We start from the raw sequence: 24,640 nt of genomic DNA on the forward strand, positions 1-24,640 counted from the left end.
CTGCAACTACGGCCTTAAATAATGGATTAAAAAGTACAGTATAGAGCATTTTGTGCTTTGATGTTGTATTTTAAGCAATCTGTGAGCGCCTTACATGATCCCGTCCTTCTTACCTGTATGCGTGTAACAGCTGGCTCTTGAGATTTTAGGAAATGCATCCTCTCTTTTAGGGCTTTCCTCGCCAGGTAGCCACGGCAACGGGCTTGGAGCTTGGTGATGAGACTCTCATTCGCCAGCCACAGCTGCTCTCGATTGTAAGCTGTCGTCACCCCCGAAACAACAGACTGAGGCGGATCAGGAAAAAATTAATATTAGACAGCTGGTATGATGCGGAGCTGCACAGTTAGAGGAAGATACCTGAATGTCTTCCTTGTTGAGCTGAGTGTTGTTTTGTAGGAAGCCCACTGGTTCCTCCCAGGTACCTTCCTTTGTATTCATGTTGTAAAAGTAGTTGTGTCCCCCCTTCACCCAGTGTTGTACCCAATCACTCCCGTTATCACCTGAACATCATCACCACAAAGAGCAAAATGAAAATATGAAAAAAATCAGTTAGTACAGTATGTCAGGCCCTGTCCAGAACCTCAGTGTCTGATCACACAAATGTTCTATTGGATGAATCCGGACCCACTCTCTTATGTCCAGAGTGGAACTGGTTTTACTCAACATCCCTCAGATTGGCCGACTCCCATCAACACAAGATGTTTTACATCCATCCATCCATACATTTTCTACCGCTTATTCCCTTTCGGTGTCGCGGGGGGCGCTGGCGCCTATCTCAGCTACAATCGGGCGGAAGGCGGCGTACTCCCTGGACAAGTCGCCACCTCATCGCAGGGCCATCACAGATAGACAGACAACATTCACACTCACATTCACACACTAGGGCCAATTTAGTGTTGCCAATCAACCTATCCCCAGGTGCATGTCTTTGGAGGTGGGAGGAAGCCGGAGTACCCGGAGGGAACCCACGCATTTACGGAGAGAACACGCAAACTCCACACAGAAAGATCCCGAGCCTGGATTTGAACCCAGGACTGCAGGACCTTCGTATTGTGAGGCAGACGCACTAACCCCTCTGCCACCGTGAAGCCCAAGATGTTTTACAACATGAGCAAAAATAGCCCTTACTTCCACATTTACTTTTGTACATAATTTGTCTAGAAATGTGTGAGAATGAGCGATAATAAAGGATTTAAAGCAGTTTGGTTACATCATTTTCCTCCACTTTTCAAACTTTAAATGGCTGCATTGGTCCTATGTGAAAGCTTTGAAGGTTGCAGTTTCACATCTTTTTTGTTTATATTTATTTGGACAATTTTGGTAACTCTGCTTTTGCAATAACGATGATGAGAACATGATGAAATACACACATTTCCCATGCTGGTCTGGATCTCAATGTCAACAAAAGTGGTCGACCGTTAATGTTGACGTCGGCTTAAGCGGGCACTTGCTAGTAGTAAGACGAGCACAGTGGAGCGGGAGAATTGATCAGTTGGTTGAATTCAGACAGGGTTGACTTAAATAGGTTTTAAGATTATGTGGGACATTAAACGAGTCTACTGTAGGTGTAAATCAGGACTAGTCATCCCAACACATCAGCTACTACCTGGTACCACCTTTTAAAGTATTCAGACTGAAGAATATCATTGTGTCTCAAATCGAATACTTCCAATACACTTCAGTAAGCATACTGTGTAGACTTTAGGCCTGATCTACAAATATCCCAAATAACACATGTAAATAGACTGTGCAAACTATAAAAGTGTGTGTATTATTGATATCATTTGATAAAAAAAGCAAAAGCGGTGCAGACGACCCTATTTAAATAAGACTTTTGCGTGTACCCATGGGACACTCTTTTACTGCTCACCCATTCAATCATATAATGCAAAATTGCAGTACATAATTTATATTGTGTATGATCTTTTCTGTGCTATATTGAAGCACGATCTAGAAAAACTGAGTCTATTTCAAGCATGCCAAAGATATTCTATGGGAGGCGCTGCGGTGTTGTGATGGTGCGTCTGGAATAATCCAGATGCAAGAAAATGCACATTGCAAGACATATTTTTTAATAGATATGTACCATATGACAAGGAATTTCAACTGAATTGTGTTGGGGGCCACATTTCCAGGAAAACTCAGAACCCTTCATTATTAGTCGTATTTTGTATACTACAGAGAACCAGCGTCTGCTACAGTAGACATTTAATTTTGATGGATTTATTTTTTTACCGGAGCGTTCTGCTGTTTTTAAGGACCTTCTTCAAAAAATGTAGTCAAAGATCATCTCTATGACAGTACTCACCAGAGTGCTGTTTTTAGGAATCTGATGTAAAAATGTGAGTTTCTCACAATTTCTTTTAACTGAACCAGTTGAATAACCTAAATGATGAAACAGACCTAAAATGCAACCTTTGGGAACACCATTAGTATAACTAAATAAGTTGAATAAATGACTACTGACTAGTGTGTGAATGCGAGTGTGAATGTTGTCTGTCTATCTGTGTTGGCCCTGCGATGAGGTGGCAACTTGTCCGGGGTGTACCCCGCCTTCCGCCCGATTGTAGCTGAGATAGGCACCAGCTCCCCTCGCGACCCCAAAGGGAATACGCGGTAGAAATGGATGGATGACTGCATCTGAAGTAAATAAGCTACATCAATTTAGTTCACATTACAAAAAATGGTAACTGCCAAAAAAGGAGAGGACTCAAAGGGGTGCCTCGAGGAATGCCTCAGTTAGGGAAATCCTAAGTTGGACCCGAGCGTTTTATGTTTGCTTGCAAAGTTTAAATTTCAATTCAAGGATCTGCCTGTAAGTTTACAGTGGTCCAAGTTCCTCAATAAACAAGGACCACTCGTGATTTAGACAATTTGCAACAAAATTATTTGTGTCCCAAGATTTGAGCTGAAATTATGGGCCTGTATGCTGTCATTGCCCGGCCGGATTTGGTCCCCGGCACCGCCAGCTGAATAGCCTTACCCTATGAGAAATATTATTAATATATCGCCTACATTATTAATATATTTCCTATGCAAAACACAAATTACATAAAAAAACGCTAGTAAATACCAAAATGAATCGATTGAATTTGTTTAATAATCCCATTAAATCATTCAGCAATTATAAAATTGTAAAAAGGAAATGCTAAAGAGACGATATGTCTAATATTTTTTATTTCAGACGGTCCAAATATGTTGACACGCACATGGATAAAGGATTCACTCCATCATCTACGTTTGCAGGGATCTTGATTATACAATAATAAACATGAATTTGTTATGGCTTTACTTGTTTCTGCGTACGTGTACTTTCTGCTTCAATCATCACTTTTTGTTTGGTTGTCCCTCCCTCGTCCCACTACGTTGCTAAAATGGCAACTGTTAAGAATGATATGTGTCCAGTACTACACTTACCATTTTGACTGCAACATTGGGGACGGACACAATGTATTTTAATATACTTCTCAATGTACAATGCATTCAAAGTAAAGAAGTGTGCAAAATGAGACATAGGCTATGATTTAACAACTCATCTAATCTATACAGTAGCTGAAAAACATTTTATAAAATTTTTAACCACATTCACCCCTAGATTGTGTCCTCACCGTCTTTCTTCTTCTCTTCTTTGACTTTGGCCAAGTCATTCTGGTACGTCTGCGCACATTCAGAAGTGACCCCATAAAGTCCTGTGCTAGGGTTACGCAGAGCGGGGAGGCTCTGAGCTGCATCGCCGCTATCCACCGCTTCATTTATGTCGTGGATGGCCTGAGAGACTGTTGACACAAGTGCATTATTATAAAATGGACATAAACAGTGTGTATTTTGTAATTTTCAAAATTAATGTGAGATAAATTTAGTGACCCCCTTGATAACAAAATGCTGAATTTCAAGGGGATATTACCCCCCAAAAATTGAATGAACAAAAGAGTGTGTTCCTACATAGCAAGGCGTCTTTTGTGTCCTGGTTAGCCTGCAGAATAGCATCCTGGATCTCATCAAGCCAAAGCACAGCAGAAGGATCTTGTGTCTCCTGGATGGACATTGGAAAGTATGGTCAAGAGTGCACACACACAAACACATACACACATTAGGAGCTACAACAACAGGCCATAACATTAGGTATACAAGTAGCTGATTGTCTGCCATTATAATGCTACAAAATTGACCTTAGACTTAGTAAGTCAGTGGTGTCCAAAATGAGGCCTAACACAAGCACAAAATGAGTATGTTTTGTCCAGATAGTTGAGCATTTATTTCACTTACATTGGATTGGTTTTAGCATATTTGATGCACAAATTATAAATAAGTATACCAAATTTTTCGGAGTATAAGTCGCTCCGGAATATAAGTCGCGCCCGCCGAAAATGCACAATAAAGGAAAAAACAACAACATATATAAGTCGCACTGGAGTATAAGTCGAATTATTTGGGGGAATTTATTTGATAAAACCCAACACCAAGAATAAACATTTGAAAGGCAATTTAAAATACATAAAGAATAGTGAACAGCAGGCTGAATAAGTGTACGTTATATGATGCATAAATAACCAACTGAGAAGGTGCCTGGTATGTTAACATAACACATTAAGGTAAGAGTCATTCAAATAACTAACATATAGAACATCCTATACGTTTACCAAACAATCTGTCACTCCTAATCGCTTAAATCCCATGAAATTTTATACGTCTAGTCTCTTGCGTGAATGAGCTAAATAATATTATTTGATATTTTACTGTAATGTGTTAATAATTTCACACATAAGTTGCTCCTGAGTATAAGTCACACCACTGGCCAATCTATGAAAAAAACTGCGACTTATAGTCTGCAAAATACTTAATGAAGTGGTAGGTGAGTTTTGTCACTGTAAAAACATATAATGTTTACTTGATACAATTAAAAAAGTATGTTTGACTTAGGGTGGAACTTGAAACCATTTATTGCTCTATAATCAAACGCTGCAAAAATACGCATTATCCAAAGGATACCTAAGTATTGAATGTACTGATGAAAGTAAGCAATTCGATTTGTATATTGCAGCAGTTTATTGTAGTAGCCCTTTACTGCATCCAGATGGCGGACTCCTTCTCTATATGGGGCACATCTGCACTAACAGCCACCTCATTTGGTTTCAGCCCTCTCCCTCCCTCTGAGTCCTGCCCCTTCTTGTTAGGCTGCAGGGCAGAAGAGGGAAGGTGTGTGTGTGAGGAAGGGGCGGGTGAGTCAGACTGATACCTGATCTCAAGGCGGAGGGGGCAGGCAGCTATTAACATCTGCAGCATCAGTCAAAGAAGTTCTATCTTTATAAAAGGCAACCTGATCAGCGCATGTTTGCAGTGGGTGTTTCTAATAAGTAGTATTTGCAGACTGTGAATAACGACTGCTGACAGGAACCACCCAGTTAGGGTGTGGTGTCTGAAAGGGTGTTGCAACGACTGTCACATACAAGCTTGTTACATTAAACTAACTTTTCATGCAACATAAGAGGATGTGAAAGTAGAGCGGCCTGGGAAGTTAAATATATTTCTAAAACTCACAACTGAAAACAAGCACAAGATAAGTACAATACGGGTCACTATGTTATGGTTGCAACTAGCCTTCAGGACGCTTGTTTCATCAGCTGAGTCCAAGCGGAACCGTTTGTCTCTGCTCAACCTAGACAATCAAAGCTTTTGGGCTGGTCTAAAACTCATGCAAAGGTAGCGATTTAGAAACAAACAGCAGCCGGTTGATCTGGTTTATTATCTGACCCCAGATCAACTATTACCTGAAACCTCAGCTCTTGCTTTGATTTTTAGACCCTTCTGCCTGTTAAAATACTATTTTGTACTATTATAACCACACTTCTGTTTTTAAACATGGCATTTATGCACAAGTGTCTAGCCAATCAAAAGTAACGGTTAGCTCTCTGCCCCTTTATGGAAGAAAACCCTGATTGCTAATTTCTGTCAAAAAGGCATACAAATGGGGGTTCAGAGTACTTTTTCCCCAGTTTTTGTGATTCTCCATATGATTCATTTAAGAGGAGATGAGAGCTGCTGTTGATATTTGCAACCAAGTGGGCAGTCCTTAAATGTTCAACCCAGATAAGCAACTTCCTTTATTTGTATTTTGGGGGGAACAAAAACAAACCCAACACCGCCCAAGCTCTGAAAAATATAGAGAGCGTATTTAGGAAGATATTCAACGGTATTGTGAGAGGGGAAATGTTTTCTGCTGCGGCAGAATTCCATACCAAATATGGCATGGATTCGCAAAATAAAAACACAACACCGGCCAATAAGTCTGCAATAGTTCAATGGTAAAAGTTGCACAAATAAAACTAATGGAAGTCACGCATTGATACAATCTGCACGGTCTGTGTGACAGGATGTGAAAGGGAGGGATGATGACAGCATGACATCATTAGACTGAATCATGTGCTGCGTTATATGGCTGCACATGACGTGTGTGTAAGCACTGTGATCAAACATTCATGGTGACTCACACTTTTAGTTTAGTCTACAAAACTGTGTACACACAAGAATTATGTCCGTATAGCCAGGTATCACAGCAAGCAGTAACCGTGCATTGTATTTCAAGAAGTGAAAGTGGTGACCTAAGTTAACCTAAGTCTAGATAAGTAACTTCCATTACTGTGAGTTTATTGAGTTGACAGATTTTTGGTGTTTTAAATAAATTTTAATGGATTGATGCAGTGGGTGATCGAAATTGATGTGATTTTAATTCATATTTAATGCATAAATAGGTCATTTTCTCTCACTAATTCACGGGTGAGCTGGAGCCTTTCCCAGCTAGGCAAAAGGCTGACTACATCCTGGACTGTTAGCCAGTCACATCACAGGTCACACATATAGTCAAATGGCCATTCAGTAACCATTCACACTGTAATTGAGTGGTAGCTTAACCCTAAACCTGGAAGGAAGGCAGGCAAACAACAAATCTAACATTGTGGGCAAATAGCTACATTTTTAGAATTTTCAAACATGTCTATCTTTTGAGACACATTTCACTGTTTTAAATGCATTCATATGAAAACGTCTCTAATAGACCATCAAGCACTCTGGAGGTGGTTTGTTTGCTAAAATACAACTTTTTCTGGCAATGTTGTGCTTATTCTGAGCATGTTTATAGTTGTCTTACGTGAGCCTTCTCCCTTCGGGCCTCCAGCAGTTTGTCATGGTAGTGCTGAGCCACAGCTGGGTCTACAGCTGTAAGCTTAGCTGACGGATTCTGCAACATGGCCAAAGTCTTCATGGGATCCCCTTCATCCAATGACTCATTGATCAATCCAATAGCTGCAATACCTAGCATACAGAAATCTACTTTTTAAATTTGGAACTATATCGTTCACAGTACTGTCCATAGAATGTTGGTCCAGTCAATTCCCATCAGGCCTGTGTTAGAGTGTCTTACGTTCATGTTCCTCTTGCACAGTCATGTTGACCTGATCAACACAGGCTTGAATGTCATTCCAGGTGAGATAATCGCAACCATCCTCTCGGGCTGCTGCCTTAAGACGTATCAACTCATCAATGTACCTGATTTACACAGGGCCACACCACTACAGTCCATGTAACAACATGATAATACTATAATACCCCTGAGGTGTGTACAGACCTTTGTGCATATTCAGGCTCCACATTACTAAGCCCAGTGATTGAGCTGGACAGTTGTTTCCATACTGTGTCTCGGTCTCCAACGTCCATGGCCTCATTCATCAGCACCACTGAAGACAACATCTCAACGGCAACAAGAAGCTCTGGGTGGGATAGAGAGCCCTGTAACATAGACAACCCAAATGTTCCATAGTTCATTCACAGCTGTGCTAGATATATTGCAAGAATGTGTGTAAACGTTGTCTGTCTATCTGTGTTGGCCCTGCGATGCGGTGTGGATTTGTCCAGTATGTACCTAAATGCAGCAGGGCTCGGCTCCAGTATTCCACGTGACCCCGAAAGGGACTTGCGGTAGAAAATGTATAGACTTTCTAGCACCTGTGCGAACTTTGCTTTGCAACTTTTCTTTCACCGTGGTACAACTCTGTGCAAGTATGTGTGTTTTGGTAAAAGGTACCTCTGTACTTTGCAGCTGCAGGCTGGCCAGCTCTCTCTGGTAAAGATCAGCAGCACTGGGGTAGACTTCAGACAACTGAGCATCAGGGTTCATCAGCTCCTGCACAGTTTTCTCTGGTACACCGCCCTTAATGGCAGCATTGATCCGCTCCACTGCCTTCAACACTACACACACACAATTGTTTTAAGCCTCTTGAACTTAAGTCAATATTACGTTACACCATATGTGTTCATACTCTTCCTGGAGACTTCTGCTATTTCATTAGCAACGTCAACACCAGCTTGCAGCTCATCCTTAGTCAGTGCATGGCCTGGAGATGCCTAATAAAGACAGTGTCTGGATGAGATTAAAATGAAAAAACACTCATAAAAAATTGGAAATATCTCAGCAAAGATCTTACCAGTTCTTTGTTTTCCCGTTCACCCTGGAGTTGCTTCAAGTACCAGCCTTTGTTTTGGGCCTGCAGGTTTTGAATGCCCATGGCCTTCAGCGCCTCGTACAACCTATCTTCATCCCCACTCAGCAAAGCCTGTTCAGCAGCGCTAAGGGCGTTATGTACTGTTGGGAAAATGTTGACATTTTACTACAGCTACGGAAAACTCACATGCTTGAGTCTAGACAAACCACTCACCATTGATTTTGTTAACATTTCCTTGGATTTCGGCCTGAGTGAGAAGCTCATCGTAGATATCTCTCTCAACGCCTGCATTTTCCATTTGCTGAATAAGCACAACACACATTAAGTTCAATTCCATTTTGTTTACGTAGCCCTAAATTCGCCAGACATTAACTGATAATGACAAAATATTACACATACAGATGGCAGGGGAAGAAACCACCCAAAGAAGGTAAAGGTGATATGCTGGAACCCATTTATCAGTTATAGCAACTTTTGTCGGTTTTATTAGGCACTTTTGGATTCTTTAGTATGCTGCTGTGAGGACACCTCTATCTAAAAGCACACACAAGCGACTCTGTTTAGCTTGTGACAAAGATAAAACACATAATAAAGCAAAAATAATAAATTGTATTTGTATTTGTAAACACATTTGTTTTGCTTTTCCTGTTTTTTTGCTCACTTTTTGTCTCCCTCGTTCATAACAATGACATGCAGATGCACCAGGGCCAATTATGCAAACAGATGACACCATCTTAAATACGGAAATATGATGCATTCCACTGTTGCTACAGACACAAAGAGATTATTTAAAATGTTTGCTGAAAGAACATATTCAAAGCGTATTGTCTGTTATCCTTTATTTGGTGCCTCCAGCAGGTTTAACATTAAATTAGTTTTCTAAATAAAACCAAGACATTGCTTCAATTGACCCTCAGTCTTGGTTACATGCACTTCATATTCTTTACACAAAATGAGCCTCAGGTCCCCATTCCAATCGTAGTCATTTGAAACATCTGCACACTATTAACTGCACTTTCACATCTTACCCGTTTGCGTGAGTTGGCCACCTTCTGCCCCTTGGCCTGGTATAATATGTTGTGATACTGGTGGGCGGAGTTGCGGTCCAGGTTGACCAACATGGCATTGGGGTTTTGCATGGCAGCCATGGTGCTCTCTGGGACGCCTTGGTCGATGGCCTCGTTGATGGCGATCACAGCAGCGTGTACTGATGAAAGGGAAACCTCATCAGTCATTTAACCTCACTGAAGATGATAACATCACTGGCTTTCCTGTCAGGTACTCCATTTTGGAAAGTATTTTATACCTTGAGAACATGGTTTGTCATCATATCCACTACACTAGTATCATCTTTATTGTCTTCCTTGCGGGTTGTATGGAACGCCGTTAAATTAATGACCCTTAGAAATGCAATAAATGAACTTTATGAGGCCACATATCATATCTGCACATTTTATGTTTGTATGTCAATATTTGCCGTGTAAGAAAAAAATGACAGGCGATGAAAATGGAGTAAATGTTGCTCTCTCTACTATTTTACTATCCAAGAAACACTCCCATCTTTATACTCCAATGCATAGATATACCGAGAATCATACGCATCCTAAATTAGTATGATTATCAGAAATTAAGTCGAAAAAAACGTGTGTCATCAACACTTTAGATGTCAAAAAAAAAGAAAAGATCTATACAGCTCTGTGCTTGACTTGAATTTATTAGCTCCCTAAGACATACAGGAAACATTTTGTAGCGATTGTCATTTGACAGTCAAGTGACTATCCTGGATATGACTTCAACAAAATGGAAGTGTGTATTGTAAGATATGTTAGTTACACCATTTTTTGCCATTAAAAGTCCTTTTAAATTTTTTAACAACTGTAATGCTTTAATAAGTCATATAAAACAACTTTAGCCATAAAATAGCCTAATGTGACGTATTGTATTTGTCATAATAACCAACACACTAATAAGCCATGATTTCAATTATTTTCAATTAATAAACATTGGTTCCTTAGGATACCAGTGTCCCATCTATGACTTTTTCGGAATGTAAGCTGTCTCTGCAAATTGTTATGCTTCTCGTTGTGAGCAAATATTTGGGTTACAAGTTTCTCACTGCTAGTTGGCATGGCTACACGATTAACCCAGCAAGATCTGACCAAAACGTTCGGTCTTACTTGGTGGCAATAGTTATCTAGCTAAATATTGACAAAACTTTATTTTACCACCCATAGGAACAAAGCAAGTGAGTGCGAAAGACAGTGCTGAGAAGAAGTATAGAATACAGATGCACAATAAGTCTATAACACCAGCCTAGGACGTTGAAATAATTTCTAAACGGCAGCGATTTATCCTTAAAAATATGAAGAAGCTGCTGATGGTGTGTTTGACAGAGAAGCAGCTTGAAGGAGATACTGTAGAAGTCCACTCCATAAACTAAATGGTGTACTTTATAATTACATTACTTCATAAAAGTACTGTAGTTGTTTTTAGCACTTTATATTGTATTGTCTTTGATACAATACTTCTTATCTAAACGTTAAAAAGGCAAAATCGGGGTGATTTGGCACAGAATAAATGGATTTCAGGATTAGTTTTAATGGGCAATGGTTTTTAAGGTACAAGCTGAATCAGAGAACCAATTAAGGTACCACTTATTGGTCTTTCATTCAATTCAATTCACTTAGCACAAAAAACATGTCATGTTGAGTTATTTTAAAATAAAAATATTACATTTATCATGAACCCTCAAATGTAACATTAAGTAACACCACACATCATTAACATTAACTGCAAATAATCATAAAAACATCAGAAATGTGTTGTTTGTGTTGGTCTCGGGTATATCATCTTTGTCCTTTAAGCAAAATTAGCGTTAGGTTCTATGAGTTAAAGTGCTAATTAAACCGTTGATTAAACATAATGTCAAAAAGATTACTACTGGCATTCATTGGGTTAATTGGATCCCGCCCTCTTGCCTCCCCTTTCCCGTGACATCTGAGCAACTCTCACATGCAGCTTCATCCACTGAGAGCTCATTGGCCAGGATTCCGCCAATCTTGCTGAAGGCGGGCATCTGGATCCCATACTTTTCCAGCTCACTCTTCATGTTGTTGATCTCCTCCTCTGGGAAAAGAGAAGACAAAGCAGAAGGAATAAATCCATGATGGCAGGGAAAAGACTAGAGGGGGCCTGGGTCAGGGAGTTGGATATATCGAGGACAGACTGTTCCTGGCTTATGTGTGATAATGTGCATTCTTGCTCCGACACAGGAAAAGCTCTCACAGTTACTAATGACTTTCACATTGACAGAAGCTCCTGTGCTACGGTTTGCTGGAAAATATTAAAACCCAACTAGGAGGTCTCAGAGTCCTAAGCACAGACTGCAGACAAATTTAACATGTACATGTTAACTGTGTCGATATGGTGACATTCGTAGAAACATAAACGAGTGAACAAAATCGGAGACAAAGGGAGACTTGTTTTCAGGTTCACACTCTTACCAGTAAAATCCACTTTGCCGTACAGATCCTGGATCTGCGGTGCGAGGCCCAGCTTGAACAGGTAAAGGCTGTAAAGGATGAAATAATATGAGAGCACCGCCAGCATTTTGCAGTGGGCACAACATCCTATGTGCAGAAGTTTCAGTCCAAAGTATGTTGTGGTATGCTATGTAAGTGTTAATAAAACCAACTAAAATCACAACAATGCTTGTTTTTTAAGGTAATTATGAACACATTTCTGGTGGAATGAAGCTGGGCTCTCTGGTTTGAAGGCACATACCTGTATAAACAAAAAAAAACCCACCATGACACACTGCCACGCACCAAACCAGACAGTGTTCTTACATCTATTTCACCTTAGGTTGTACTGCTACAAAGAACTCCATAGTGTAAGTCCCATAACATTCAATGCTGTTCTCATGTAAAACTCAACTGTTCACCTCATAAAAAGTTTATTCTCACCTTTTGCAGAAGAATTCACAGTCTTTTGCGCACTCACAGCTATTGATATTTGATACACAGTTGTTTACATTGATAATACCTCTAATTACTAAACTAAACTGATAGATAAGAATTAATGGAGACACTTCATTTGCAGTGTCAGAATAACAAAGTGGACAAAATCAGACAAAGTGATTCGGACAGAAAGAAAGTGAGTCAAACAGAGTGAGTACCTTAGTGCATGTATGCAGTAGATGCAGCGTGGCATGTTCTTTCTGTCATATATGTCTGTAGTCTCAGGGTAGAATATCTGAAACATCAAGATCAATGATTGAATGAATCAATTATGTTGCAATAATAAGGGGACATGAGACAACAATCCTATAAACGATTCACAGAATAAATGGAGTCAAAAAGTGATATGAACATTCATTGCAGAAGCACTTAACTTAAGATCGAGTAGGACAAACCATGACCAGGCTGCATGAAATGAATGCAAAGGCTCTGCCTTAAGACAATCATTGGTACTCAGAGTGCTTATATTCTACATTGTCTCATTCACACAAAGATAACAGTGTCCGCTGTTGGAAAAGAGAAGTCAATTTCTCAATCACACACAGCGATGACCCAGCATCAAGAGCATCTTGGAGTTTACAATATTGAAACAAAGGCATAAGCGATTGTCGACATAACCATAATTAGAAGCAAAACTAACCATTGTTTGCACACATACGTGTTACTTTGGCCCGAGATATAACGAGAATGGGTAATAAAGCATTTTTCAGCCTGTAGTTAAAATTTTCAAACAATGCAGTTTGTTGAAATGGTTTTCCTCTATTAGTATATTTTATTAGATGGTTCTGTTTTCTTTTAATATGTTATACTCTTATCTAAAAGCTTCTGCAGTTATATCATTCTAAAGCAGGGGTCTCAAACTTAATTTACCTGGGGGCCACTGGATGCAGAAATTGGGAGAGGCTGGGCCGCAAGAAAAGATTTCTTAAAAAATCTAACATGCACTTTTTAATGAATTCACCTTCTATGAATGGCTTTCCCACCCTAGCAACATACTTGCCAACCCTCACGATTTTTCCGGGAGACTCCTAAATTTCAGTGCACCTCCCGACAATCTACCGGTGCAACCATTCTCCCGAATTTTTCCCAATTTTCACCCGGCCGACGTTATTAAGGGCTGCCGTGACTGCACTGCCTTTAACGTCCTCTACAACAGTGGTTCTCAACCTTTTTTCATTGATGTACCTCCTGTGAACATTTTTTAAATTCAAGTACCCCCTAATCAGAGCAAAGTATTTTTGGTTGAAAAAAAGAGATAACGAAGTAAAATACAGCAATATGTCAAATTGTATAACAGTGCAAAATATTGCTCATTTGTAGTGGTCTTTCTTGAACTATTTAAAAAAAAAGATATAAAATTAACTAAAAAACGTGTTGAAAAATAAAAAAGTGGTTCAATTATAAATTAAGATTTCTAGACATAGACGTAATCATCAACTTAAAGTGTCCTCTTTGGGGATTGCAATAGAGATCCATCTGGATTCATGAACTTAATTTTAACCATTTCTTCACAAAAAAGAAGTCTTTAACATAAATATTTATGAAACATGTCCATAAAAAGGCTAGCTGTCAACACTGAATGTTGGATTGTTGTATTATTTTAAACACAGTTTATGAACTTACATTCATATTTCATTGAAGTATTATTTGATAAACATATTTATAATGAATTTATGTATTTCTGCTACTTTTTTGAATGTTTTTATTAAATCTCACTTGTCCCCTTGCATACCTTCATGTACCTCCAGGGGTTCGCGCACCCCCTCAAAGAGGACTACTGCTCCACTACATGTCATCGCGCACGCTTTTACATGACACAACCAATGTGCCGGCGCCATAACATGTTGAGTGAGACTTGTGCAGAACAACGTAAGCGACTGCAAGACATACTTGATCAACAGCCATACAGGTCACACTAAGGGTGGCCGTATAAACAACTTTAACACTGTTACAAATATGCGCCACACTGTGAACCGACACCAAACAAGAATGACAAACCCTTTTTGGGAGAATTTCCGTACCCTAACACAACTTAAACACAAGAGAACAAATCCCCAGAACACCTTGCAGCCCGAAGTCTCCCGGGCTACCAGATACAACACCTCAACTGACGCAAGTAGGGAGGGTGGGGGGTTGGTGGTAGCAGGGTTGTGTATATTGTAGCCCGGAAGAATTTGGGCTGCATGGGATTCTGGGTAATTGTTGTGTTATGATGCGGATGTTCTCCCAAAATGTGTCATTCTTGTTTGGTGTGGGTTCACAGTCTGGCACATATTTGTAACAGTGTTAAAGTTTTTTTTACGGCCACCCTTAGTGTGACGTGTGCAGCTGTTGATCAAATATATTTTGCAATACCCCACGTGCGTCTTACATGGCCAGATGCAACATACAAATGGGCTTGCACGCTGTCAGTTCAGGATGTAGGGGGCGCTAAAGGCGGGGCCATTATGGCAATCTCTGAATATTGTTGATCTGGTAAATATCGACAGGGGCTTCGAAATAATTGGTATCCTAAAATTCAGGGGTCTCCCAGGAAAATTGGGGACATTGGCAAGTATGACGCTTTCAAGCGCCCTTCATATTAAACTCGTGGGCCACACCAACATCAAATTGTCATATCGAAGTGCGGGCCGCAATTGGCCCGCGGGCCGCATGTTTGAGACCCCTGTTCTAAAGCTTTCATACAGTACATGTGCAAATCGTACTTCCAGTAGTTGACGTTCTATAAAAATAAAAATTAGTATAAACCCTGTTTCCATATGAGTTGGGAAATTGTGTTAGATGTAAATCTAAACAAAATACAATGATTTGCAAATCCTTTTCAACCCATATTCAATCAATTATTCAGTTGAATGCACTACAAAGACAACATATGTGATGTTCAAACTGATAAACATTTTTTTTTGCATATAATCATTAACTTTAGAAATTAATGCCAGCAACACGTGACAAAGAAGTTGGGAAAGGTGGCAATAAATACTGATAAAGTTGAGGAATGCTCATCAAACACTTATTTGGAACATTCCAAATGTGTGCAGGCTAATTGGGAACAGGTGGGTGCCATGATTGGGTATAAAAACTGCTTCCCAAAAAATGCTCAAGAAAGGATGGGGCAAGGTACACCCCTTTGTCCACAACTGCGTGAGCAAATAGTTTTTCAAAGTGCAATTGCAAGAAATGTAGGGATTTCAACAGCTACCGTCCATAATATCATCAAAAGGTTCAGAAAATCTGGAAAAATCATGTAAGCGGCATGGCCATAAACCAACATTGAATGACCGTGACCTTCGATCCCTCAGACGTCACTGCGTCAAAAACCGCCAATCTCTAAAGGATATCACCAAATGGGCGCAGGAACACTTCAGAAAACCACTGTCACTAAATATAGTTGGTCGCTACATCTGTAAGTGCAAATTAAAGCTCTACTATGCAAAGCAAAAGCCATTTATCAATAACATCCAGAAACGCCGCCGGCATCTCTGGGCCCGAGATCATCTAAGATGGAGTGATGCAAAGTGGAAAAGTGTTCTGTGGTCTGACGAGTCCACATTTCAAAAGGTTTTTGGAAATATTCGACATCATGTCATCCGGAACAAAGGGGAAGCGCACCATACAGACTGTTATCGACGCAAAGTTCAAAAGCCAGCATCTGTGATGGGATGGGGGTCCATTAGTGCCCAAGGCATGGGTAACTTACACATCTGTGAAGGCACCATTAATGCTGAAAGGTACATACAGGTTTTGGAACAACATATGCTGCCATCCAAGCACCGTCTTTTTCATGGACGCCCCTGCTTATTTCAGCAAGACAATGCCAAGCCACATTCACCACATTTTACAACAGCGTGACTTTGTAAAAAAAGAGTGCAGGTACTTTCTTGACCCGCCTGCAGTCCAGACCTGTCTCGCATCGAAAAAGTGTGCCGCATTATGAAGCGTAAAATACGACTCATAACTACTGAAGCTCTACATAAAACAAGAATCGGAAATAATTCCACTTTCAAAGCTTCAACAATTAGTTTCCTCAATTCCCAAACGTTTATTGAGTGCTGTTAAAAGAAAAGGTGATGTAACACAGTGGTGAACATGCCCTTTCCCAACTACTTTGGCACGTGTTGTAAATTCTGAGTTAATTATTATTTGCAAAAAAAAAAAGTTTATGAGTTCGAACACCAAATATCTTGCCTTTGTAGTGCATTTAATTGAATATGGGTTGAAAAGGATTTGCAAAACCTTGTATCCCGTTTATATTTACATCTAACACAATTTCCCAACTCATATGGAAACGGGGTTTGTAAATAAATGCTTGCTATCTTTTGTTGCTGTGCTTTTATTTTGAAGCTTAGAGTACTTTGTACACACAAGTGACTGTGTGCACTTTTTATTACTGTTTGACTATACAGTAGCCATGTTGTTATCGTTTCACACGGATTTGCAGTAATGATGAGCCTGCCACAAATACATTGGGACCACACAAATAGATTTGGTCCTACACGGTCGCACTCACTCATCAACAAATTATAAACCATAGGGTCTTCTATAGAATAAGAAGAAGGCGCAAGAGGGATCTGTGTTGCCATCCTAGTAACGCTGTCTCTATACAGGTTGTATTCCCCTGACGTCCTGTCCGGCTCATTAATTATGCAAGTCTCGAAGTCATAGAGTTCTGGGCCGCATTGTGCCTTTCTCAAATAAAAATGTCCTATGCTTGCAGTTTTTCAGGCTGTTGGAACCGTCAAATTACAAAAAGGATAAGAGTTTATTCAAAGTTCCCCGGGACGTAATCAAAAAAAGCAAAAGATGTCAAGATTTTACGAAAGACGACGAGAAAAGTGGCAGGCACTTTGTTAAAAGCCCGCGACCCCAAAAGGGACAAGCGCTAGAAAATGGATGGACGGACTTTTTTAAAGGTTTATCCGATATACAGTATATTTTTAACATTTAGTATTTCCAATGTAAGTATTATCTTGATATTATTTGTGTTTTATCTTGGTCAGGAGTTCTTAAAATTAGTGTTTGCTACGAACTGTTTCATAAAACACCCACTCGGCGAGTCTAAATAAAACAAAAGAAGAGTTACGTTTTTACCAAAGGCAGCAATCATAAATGTTGTAGTAGTAAACACAGAAGCCTGCTCACCTTTGGCAGGCCTTTCTCTGACATAGCATTAAGCCACTGGATGACATTATCAGTATGTCTGAAATGGAGTCCTGTTGCCTGTGGGAATAAAAAAAAACAGTTACAATCAAATAGTCACTTGCATGTTACAGAGGTTTTTTTTAAGTGTGGCAGAGTGAGTCTCCCATTAAATAATATAATGTAGTGTGGCTTCTGCCTTCTTCTGTACACTGTGGAAAACAAGAGTTTGATTTGTGGAGTTTTTTAATCATCCAAGACAATTGTAGAAATGTCAGCATAATTAACAATCTTTCATGAGTAAACTCTTCATATCATATATTATCATAATGCTTTATCAGACAAGGAACCATATCTGGTTACATACGAGGGTGTTCAAAAATGGACATCACAGAAGCTTTGTTTCCCATACATTGTTCTATTTTATGCGGCGCACCACTGATATATTTAAACTTCTGCAAATAGATTTGGCACTATCTGTTCACCCCCGCTCACAAACACATTATAACGGGACTGTATGTGGCAGTAGCTTTTCATTAAAACTACAGCTGGGCGATGTATCGATATACACGATATACCGCGGGTTTGTCTCTGTGCGATAAAGAAAATGACTGTATCGTGATATTCGAGTATACGTTCTTACGCAGTTGCTTTTAGCTGCGGGCATTTAATTACAGGCTCTTCTCGCTCTTTCCTGTCTCGCCTTCTCACAGACAAGCGCACTTTCTTACATACGTCACATACTGTCACGTCATACGTCACATACGTATATGCCCTCGCGAAGCAGAGGTAGCAGCATGGGTAACGTTAGCTGTGATGCTAGCAGAGCCGTGAGAGTGGTGATACGAGAGAAAGAAGGTGCGAATGAAAGAAGAAGTAATTCCCAAGAAAAACAGCAGGGGGTCCATCGTCTGGCGGTGGTTTGGCTTCAAGTGGGAATATGTCGAACAGACAACCGTAATTTGTCAAGTGTGGGCCAAAAGCGTTGCTATAAAATGTAGCATTTCTGCTATTATGTTGCATCATTTGAAAAGTCACCCGCTACAGAATGACGAGTGCCTACTCTGCATGTCAACATCTCCAGTCTGTGCCACACGCCCACACCATCAAAATGCGGAGGCAAAAATTTCCAGATCAACACCGTATAAAAAATTTGTCAACAACATAATTTAATAACGTCCGTAGTAACCTACCACATAGCGAAGGACGAATACTATTTGATTTCTTATTATGCAGCTCATTTTTATTTGACACTTAAAATGTCTCTGACAATCTTGCACTTTTTGTTTTGGAAATTACATGAATGTTTCTGCCACTGCTTAATAACTTCAATAAATACAGTTTTGGTCAATTGCCTTAGTTGTGATTTCCTTCTCTGCATTAAAGTTTAAAATGAGCATATATTAATGCAGAATGAACAAGAACGTTTTAATGTAGACACATAGAATCATCCTACTGCTGTGATTATATGTATCAAGTGTTAATTCAAGGCCAAGGCAAAATATTGGGATATGTATCGTGATATGGCCTAAAAATATTGAGATATTTAAAAAAGGCCATATTGCCCAGCCCTAGTTATAATTCCATACAGCGGATAGCAGTATGCGAAGTAACTTCACTCGTTAACACACCTTATACTTACGTACCAGGGGCCTCATGTATTAAGAGCTGTTTCAATTTGCAAGTAAAAATTGATGTACGTTCAAATCCAGAAAACATTGTACGCAAGAAAAAAATCAGATGTGTGCATGCACAAAACCAAGTACATTTCTGTGATATATCGCAATCAACATGGAATTGAATGCAGACGTCCGGGCCGCGCCTCCTTATAAATACACAAATCATATTGAAAGTAGTTCTGCCCAATCACAACTTAGTGAGAAGTACTTATTTCTTCTGATTGTGATGAATTTACAACACAATGTGGTCATTTTGTGTGCCTGCTCACAGCCAGAATAGTATTTCATTAGAAAAGTATGTAATTTTTGTAATCATACAGGATTCGAGATACTTAGTTTTATTACAACACAGGAGAGCTTCTTGTGGCAGCACCGTATGTGAAACGCAGACGGGTCATTCCTCCGGTGTCATTAATGGGCTATGGGCGACTAGCCAAGCACAAGTGCTGGAGTCACAGGAACACATAGTGACAGCAATAGGTGGCCAAATGATCGCCTGGATAAATCAATAAACGTCCTCACAAATATTATTATGAATATGAAGCATTACATGCATTGGTGAAAAAGTGAATGTTGTGTCCTTTCATCAATCTTTTTACATTGTCGAAATCAAATGTTGGTTAGTATCCACAGCCTGTAGAAGTGTGCGTACGTCAAGCTTGTGAGGCAAAGCGAATTTTCCTGTCAAATTCACTCTTGGTTCACTCTTGATTCATCTCATATTTGCCATAAAAAAGGGAATATGTCAAGTTTTAATGTGCAAGCAAGCTTAATACATGAGGCTCCTGGTCTGCTAGAGACTTGGAAAACAAAGCAGAAGGGATTGGTGTTGCCAACTTTGCTAATAAGTCACAATATTTAGACCCCTCTAGATTGTCTTTTTTTTTTTTGTTGGACACTTTTGGATATGATAACTTAAAAAGCACTCTTCTCAACAAGCAGTGTTTCAAACCTCCAAACTTAAAAGCACTCACAAAACCGCTCTGTTTTGCTGGTTACATAAAAAAAAAATGTAATTGGAAAAAGAAGCGACGGAGGAAAGTTATTTTCTATTTCTAAACAAAGTTATTTTGGTTTGCATGTGTTTTGTTGATTTCAAATAAAATTAACCATTTATATGGTATACTTATTTTATTGTGTGCTTTACAGAGACACTACTAGTCAGCTATAATCACTAGCAAGAAATGATTAGGCCTTGTCAAGCTAAAAGACATTCTTAAAACCTTCAGCACCAATTATAATAAGTTTTAGGTGAACGTCTATAAACACTATATTTTAGCGTCTATGTATAAATTTGTAAAATTAGAGAACATCAGAGATTAATGATAAATTTGATTCAATTTTGGTGCCAAATTTTCATTGGAGACCCTTGAAATTCTACAAGACGTATAAACTAGGGGTGTAACGGTACGTGTATTTGTATTGAACCGTTTTGGTACGGGGGTTTTGAACCGTTTTGGTACGGGGGTTTCGGTTCGGTTCGGCGGCATAGGGAACGATTTTCCACACGGACATATTAGGTAGCGCACCGCACGTTGTGTAAACAATGCAGATAGAGGCACAACACACGGCATACTAGCAGCGACCGGGCTAGGACAACATGCAAAAGCCAGAGCTGGAAGACCCTCCTACCTAGTTAACATCTCCCCTTTGGGAACACTTCGGCTTCGTGGTGCGATTCAACAATGGAGGACGGAGGTTTGCCGACATTGTTGAGCAGCAGTAGGGCATGCTTCTGCCAACACGTCAAACATGCTAACCCCTTTGAAGCGGCACTACCCTCAAGTCAACCTCTCTTTAAGGAAGAGAAAGAGGAGCGTGGTGCAAACACTGCATTCAAGCAGCCTCTCCTCGGCCAGCCAGGCAGGACTAAAGCAATATCAAATGTTTTTATAGCAGGACATTTAAGACCATCCATCCATCCATTTTCTAACGCTTGTCCTGTCTGGGTATGCGGGGGGTTGCTGTAGTGCATTAAAACTAGATGTTGACCCACTTCTATGGTGGAAGAACAATAAGCCCATATATACTCTTACGACCAAGTTAGTCAGGCTGGGGGGGAAAGAAAAGTTAATATGAGGCTGAGTTGACTTGAAACTGTTTAATGTTGCACTTTTTATATGTAGAAGAAAAGTTTTGTCATTTTATTTCATCTGAGCAACAACTGGAGGCAGTTTAATGTTGATTAACGTGGACCCCGACTTAAACAAGTTGAAAAACTTATTGGGGTGTTACCATTTAGTGGTCAATTGTACGGAATATGTACTGTACTGTGCAATCTACTAATAAAAGTCTCAATCAATCAATCAAAAAAAGCACTTTATATGTAGAAAGGTTTTGTTAACAAACCATGCTGAGCCTTATCTTATTTAGTTTTTATTTTATATATGTTCATTACATTAACCCTGGAAAGTGACCCTGTGTGTATATATGTATGTTATGCCATTGTTTACAATTTGGTAAGTAAATAACTCAAAAATTTATATTTTGTTGTTTTTTTACTGTACCGAAAATGAACCGAACCGTGACCACTAAACCGAGGTACGTACCGAACAGATAATTTTGTGTACCGTTATACCCCTAGTATAAACCCATGATGAGTATATGTAAATATAATTTGAACTGTACTCGTTGTCACCTTGTAGCGCGTTTGCTCGCGGTCGTAGATCTTCTTAAGGGAGACGGTGCGAGGGGCAAAGAAGTTGCCAAGTTTGGCCAGATAGACACCGTTCCGCAGGCCCTCCTCCAGCTCTGTAGTGGGCGGTAATTCCTCATCCAGACAGGCTTCCATCCATCTGCAGGGACAACGAAACAGCCACACTTAACATACTGTATCAAAAGGTTATTATGCCAAATAGACATTTTTACACTGCTATAACAATAATTTGTGTCTCTACAGTATGCTTATGTTCAATTTAGTTCAGTTTCAGTGTATTTCAAACATGCATACGATACAATGTAATGCATCACATATTTCCAGTTGTTTCATTATGAAAAGGAGTATGAAGAAGATGAGATTATTTAATCCTACCCATTTTCATACAATAGCAATTTTACCCCATTTCCGTGTTCTCTGTAACAGAACAGTGAATAAATAAATAATAAATAAATAATATACCACCGTAAATCAAAAAATATTAAATACATTTTTAAAAAAGGGTTAAATATGTTCACAATAATGGTTGTTTTAAAAAAGATTTTCCTCTAAATTTATATTTCTCCTCATTTGTTGACAACTTTGGTTCGTTCTTAACCTGGGTTCGATTGAACCCTAGGGGTTCGGAGGAGCCTCCGCCACGGAGGTCATGACACACCCGACTCATCTTGTAAATAAAAACTTCTCCCTATTGGCGTACGAGAATACCCCCAAACAATTTTCCCTCTAATTTTTCATCTGATTTGCAGGTGTGTATTTTGTTGAGAGTTGATGCACTGTGTTGGTTTTGTTCTTTGAACAAGGTGATGTTCATGCACGGTTCATTTTGTGCACCTGTAAAAAAAAAGTATGACTTTGTTTTGAATTAAAAAAAAAACATTATAAATATTTCACTAAAGAAGGGTTGCACATATGAAACTGGTGGGGTTCGGTACCTCCAACAATGTTAAGAACCACTGGTTGAGAAGATTTGTTGTACATTCTTGGGTAGCTGGTTATAATTTGCTTTGTACATAATTGTAGCTGTTTGCAAATACACAAAATCGTTTAATTTCAATATTTTCAATAAATAAAAGATTTGTATGTTCTCTATATCCAACATTATTTTAATTGATCTTTTTCGTAACACCGTTAGTGAATGAAGCGCCCATTTGCGATTGTTTCCCAATATTTCTACACAATAACTTATTAAGTTATTATACCATATCTGTATGGTAATACTAGTGAGCGGTAGAAAATATAAAGCGATTTTTGGTCCAGAAAATGTTTTGCTTCATTCATTATTGACGTGTTTCTTGCTACTTTGTGTTGTATATTTTTCACATGAAGTTTCCAGTTAATTTTACCAATCACTGATACAGATTTGTCTTTAAATATATTTGAAATATGTTTTTGCCTTTTGAAAAAAAATTGCAAATTTCTAATGATGGACACGCCCCAACTAGGGGTGTAACGGTACACAAAAATTTTGGTTCGGTACGAACCTCGGTTCAGAGGTCACGGTTCAGTTCGTTTTCGGTACAGTAAGAAAACAACAAAATATAAATTTTTTGGTTATTTATTTACCAAATTTGCAAAATCTTCCACCAAAAATATTTTTCTTTGTGGAATATTTGATGTGAAGTAATCGGAACCTTGTAAAGGTCAATAATTCATAATAACATTGATTTTGATTTAATATTATGTTTTGAGCAATGACAGTTTGAAAGCAAAAAAAAAAAACAGCTTTTTTTTTATTAGTCAACGTTGCAACTTTTTCTAAATTACATCTAGCCTTTAAGCTTTTTTATTTCACTTTTGTTTATGTTTTTGTTTATTTTAACAGTATTTTTAGAATGTGCCGTGGGCCTTTAAAACATTAGCTGTGGGCCGCAATTGACCAATTTTGACACCCTTGCTATAGATAATAAAAAATAAAATCTGATAAATCTATGGGTGAAAAGCAGAGCCTGGCGACGCATGCGCGTTTATCATAACTCTCTCGCTCTCTCTGTCTCTGCCCCTCCCTCACGAATGCTGCTGCGTGCACAATTTGTTTTGTTTTTAACCCCTGAACGTACATTGAAAATACACGCAACCCTACCTTAAAATGCCGGACATTTGAGGCATTTAAGAAACTCCACCCGGACAGCCCCGCAAAAGAGGACATGTCCGGTGAAAAGAGGATGGTGTGGTCAGTCTATCGTAGCCCGGTCGCTGCTAGCATGCCGTGTGTTGTGCCTCGGTGTGCATTGTTTACACAATGTGCGGTACGCTACTTAATATGTCCGTGTGGAAACTCATTCGGTACACCTCTGAACCAAACCGAAACCCCCATACCGAAACGGTTCAATACAAATACACGCACCGTTACACCCCTAGCCCCAACAACATTCTCTGCCACGCTCCAACTGCCAAAAATTGATTGCTAGTCTGTAGAAAACATAGCAGCCCCAGTTTTAATGATAACTGGACTTTGAGAAGCGACCCTCAAAATCAAGTCAACATTTTAACAATGACTCTTTATTGGAATTCATATATCAGTCCACCCCCAAGGCGCTTTCACTGAGACACAAACACCCCTGCCTGGTTTAACCTCTTCTCCAGAACATTCCTTGGGTGGGAGACACTTCATTTTTTTAGGCCATATTGTAAGGCCACATTCCTGCTGTGTGC

The 24,640-nt window shown here is 39.4% G+C and overlaps 1 protein-coding gene across 1 annotated transcript in view; it reads right to left on the reverse strand.

The window, feature by feature from the left end:
* The window catches only part of iqgap1 (IQ motif containing GTPase activating protein 1), a 115,899-nt gene that overhangs the window by 44,576 nt on the left and 46,683 nt on the right, over window positions 1-24,640 (reverse strand). Inside the window, exons 3-19 of the mRNA XM_061887740.1 lie at window positions 21,968-22,124; window positions 17,654-17,731; window positions 12,673-12,749; window positions 11,999-12,066; window positions 11,508-11,621; window positions 9,524-9,702; window positions 8,709-8,796; window positions 8,478-8,635; window positions 8,313-8,397; window positions 8,078-8,241; window positions 7,622-7,782; window positions 7,418-7,542; window positions 7,145-7,308; window positions 3,943-4,033; window positions 3,609-3,776; window positions 358-500; window positions 114-284 (exon numbers count right to left, since the gene is read on the reverse strand). Coding sequence (XP_061743724.1) covers window positions 114-284; window positions 358-500; window positions 3,609-3,776; window positions 3,943-4,033; window positions 7,145-7,308; window positions 7,418-7,542; window positions 7,622-7,782; window positions 8,078-8,241; window positions 8,313-8,397; window positions 8,478-8,635; window positions 8,709-8,796; window positions 9,524-9,702; window positions 11,508-11,621; window positions 11,999-12,066; window positions 12,673-12,749; window positions 17,654-17,731; window positions 21,968-22,124 — 2,191 coding nt within the window. The remainder of the gene's footprint in view (window positions 1-113; window positions 285-357; window positions 501-3,608; window positions 3,777-3,942; window positions 4,034-7,144; window positions 7,309-7,417; window positions 7,543-7,621; window positions 7,783-8,077; window positions 8,242-8,312; window positions 8,398-8,477; window positions 8,636-8,708; window positions 8,797-9,523; window positions 9,703-11,507; window positions 11,622-11,998; window positions 12,067-12,672; window positions 12,750-17,653; window positions 17,732-21,967; window positions 22,125-24,640) is intronic.

Source organism: Nerophis ophidion, linkage group LG25 (assembly GCF_033978795.1).
Source record: "Nerophis ophidion isolate RoL-2023_Sa linkage group LG25, RoL_Noph_v1.0, whole genome shotgun sequence".
In the NCBI taxonomy this organism is placed as follows: Eukaryota; Metazoa; Chordata; class Actinopteri; order Syngnathiformes; family Syngnathidae; genus Nerophis; species Nerophis ophidion.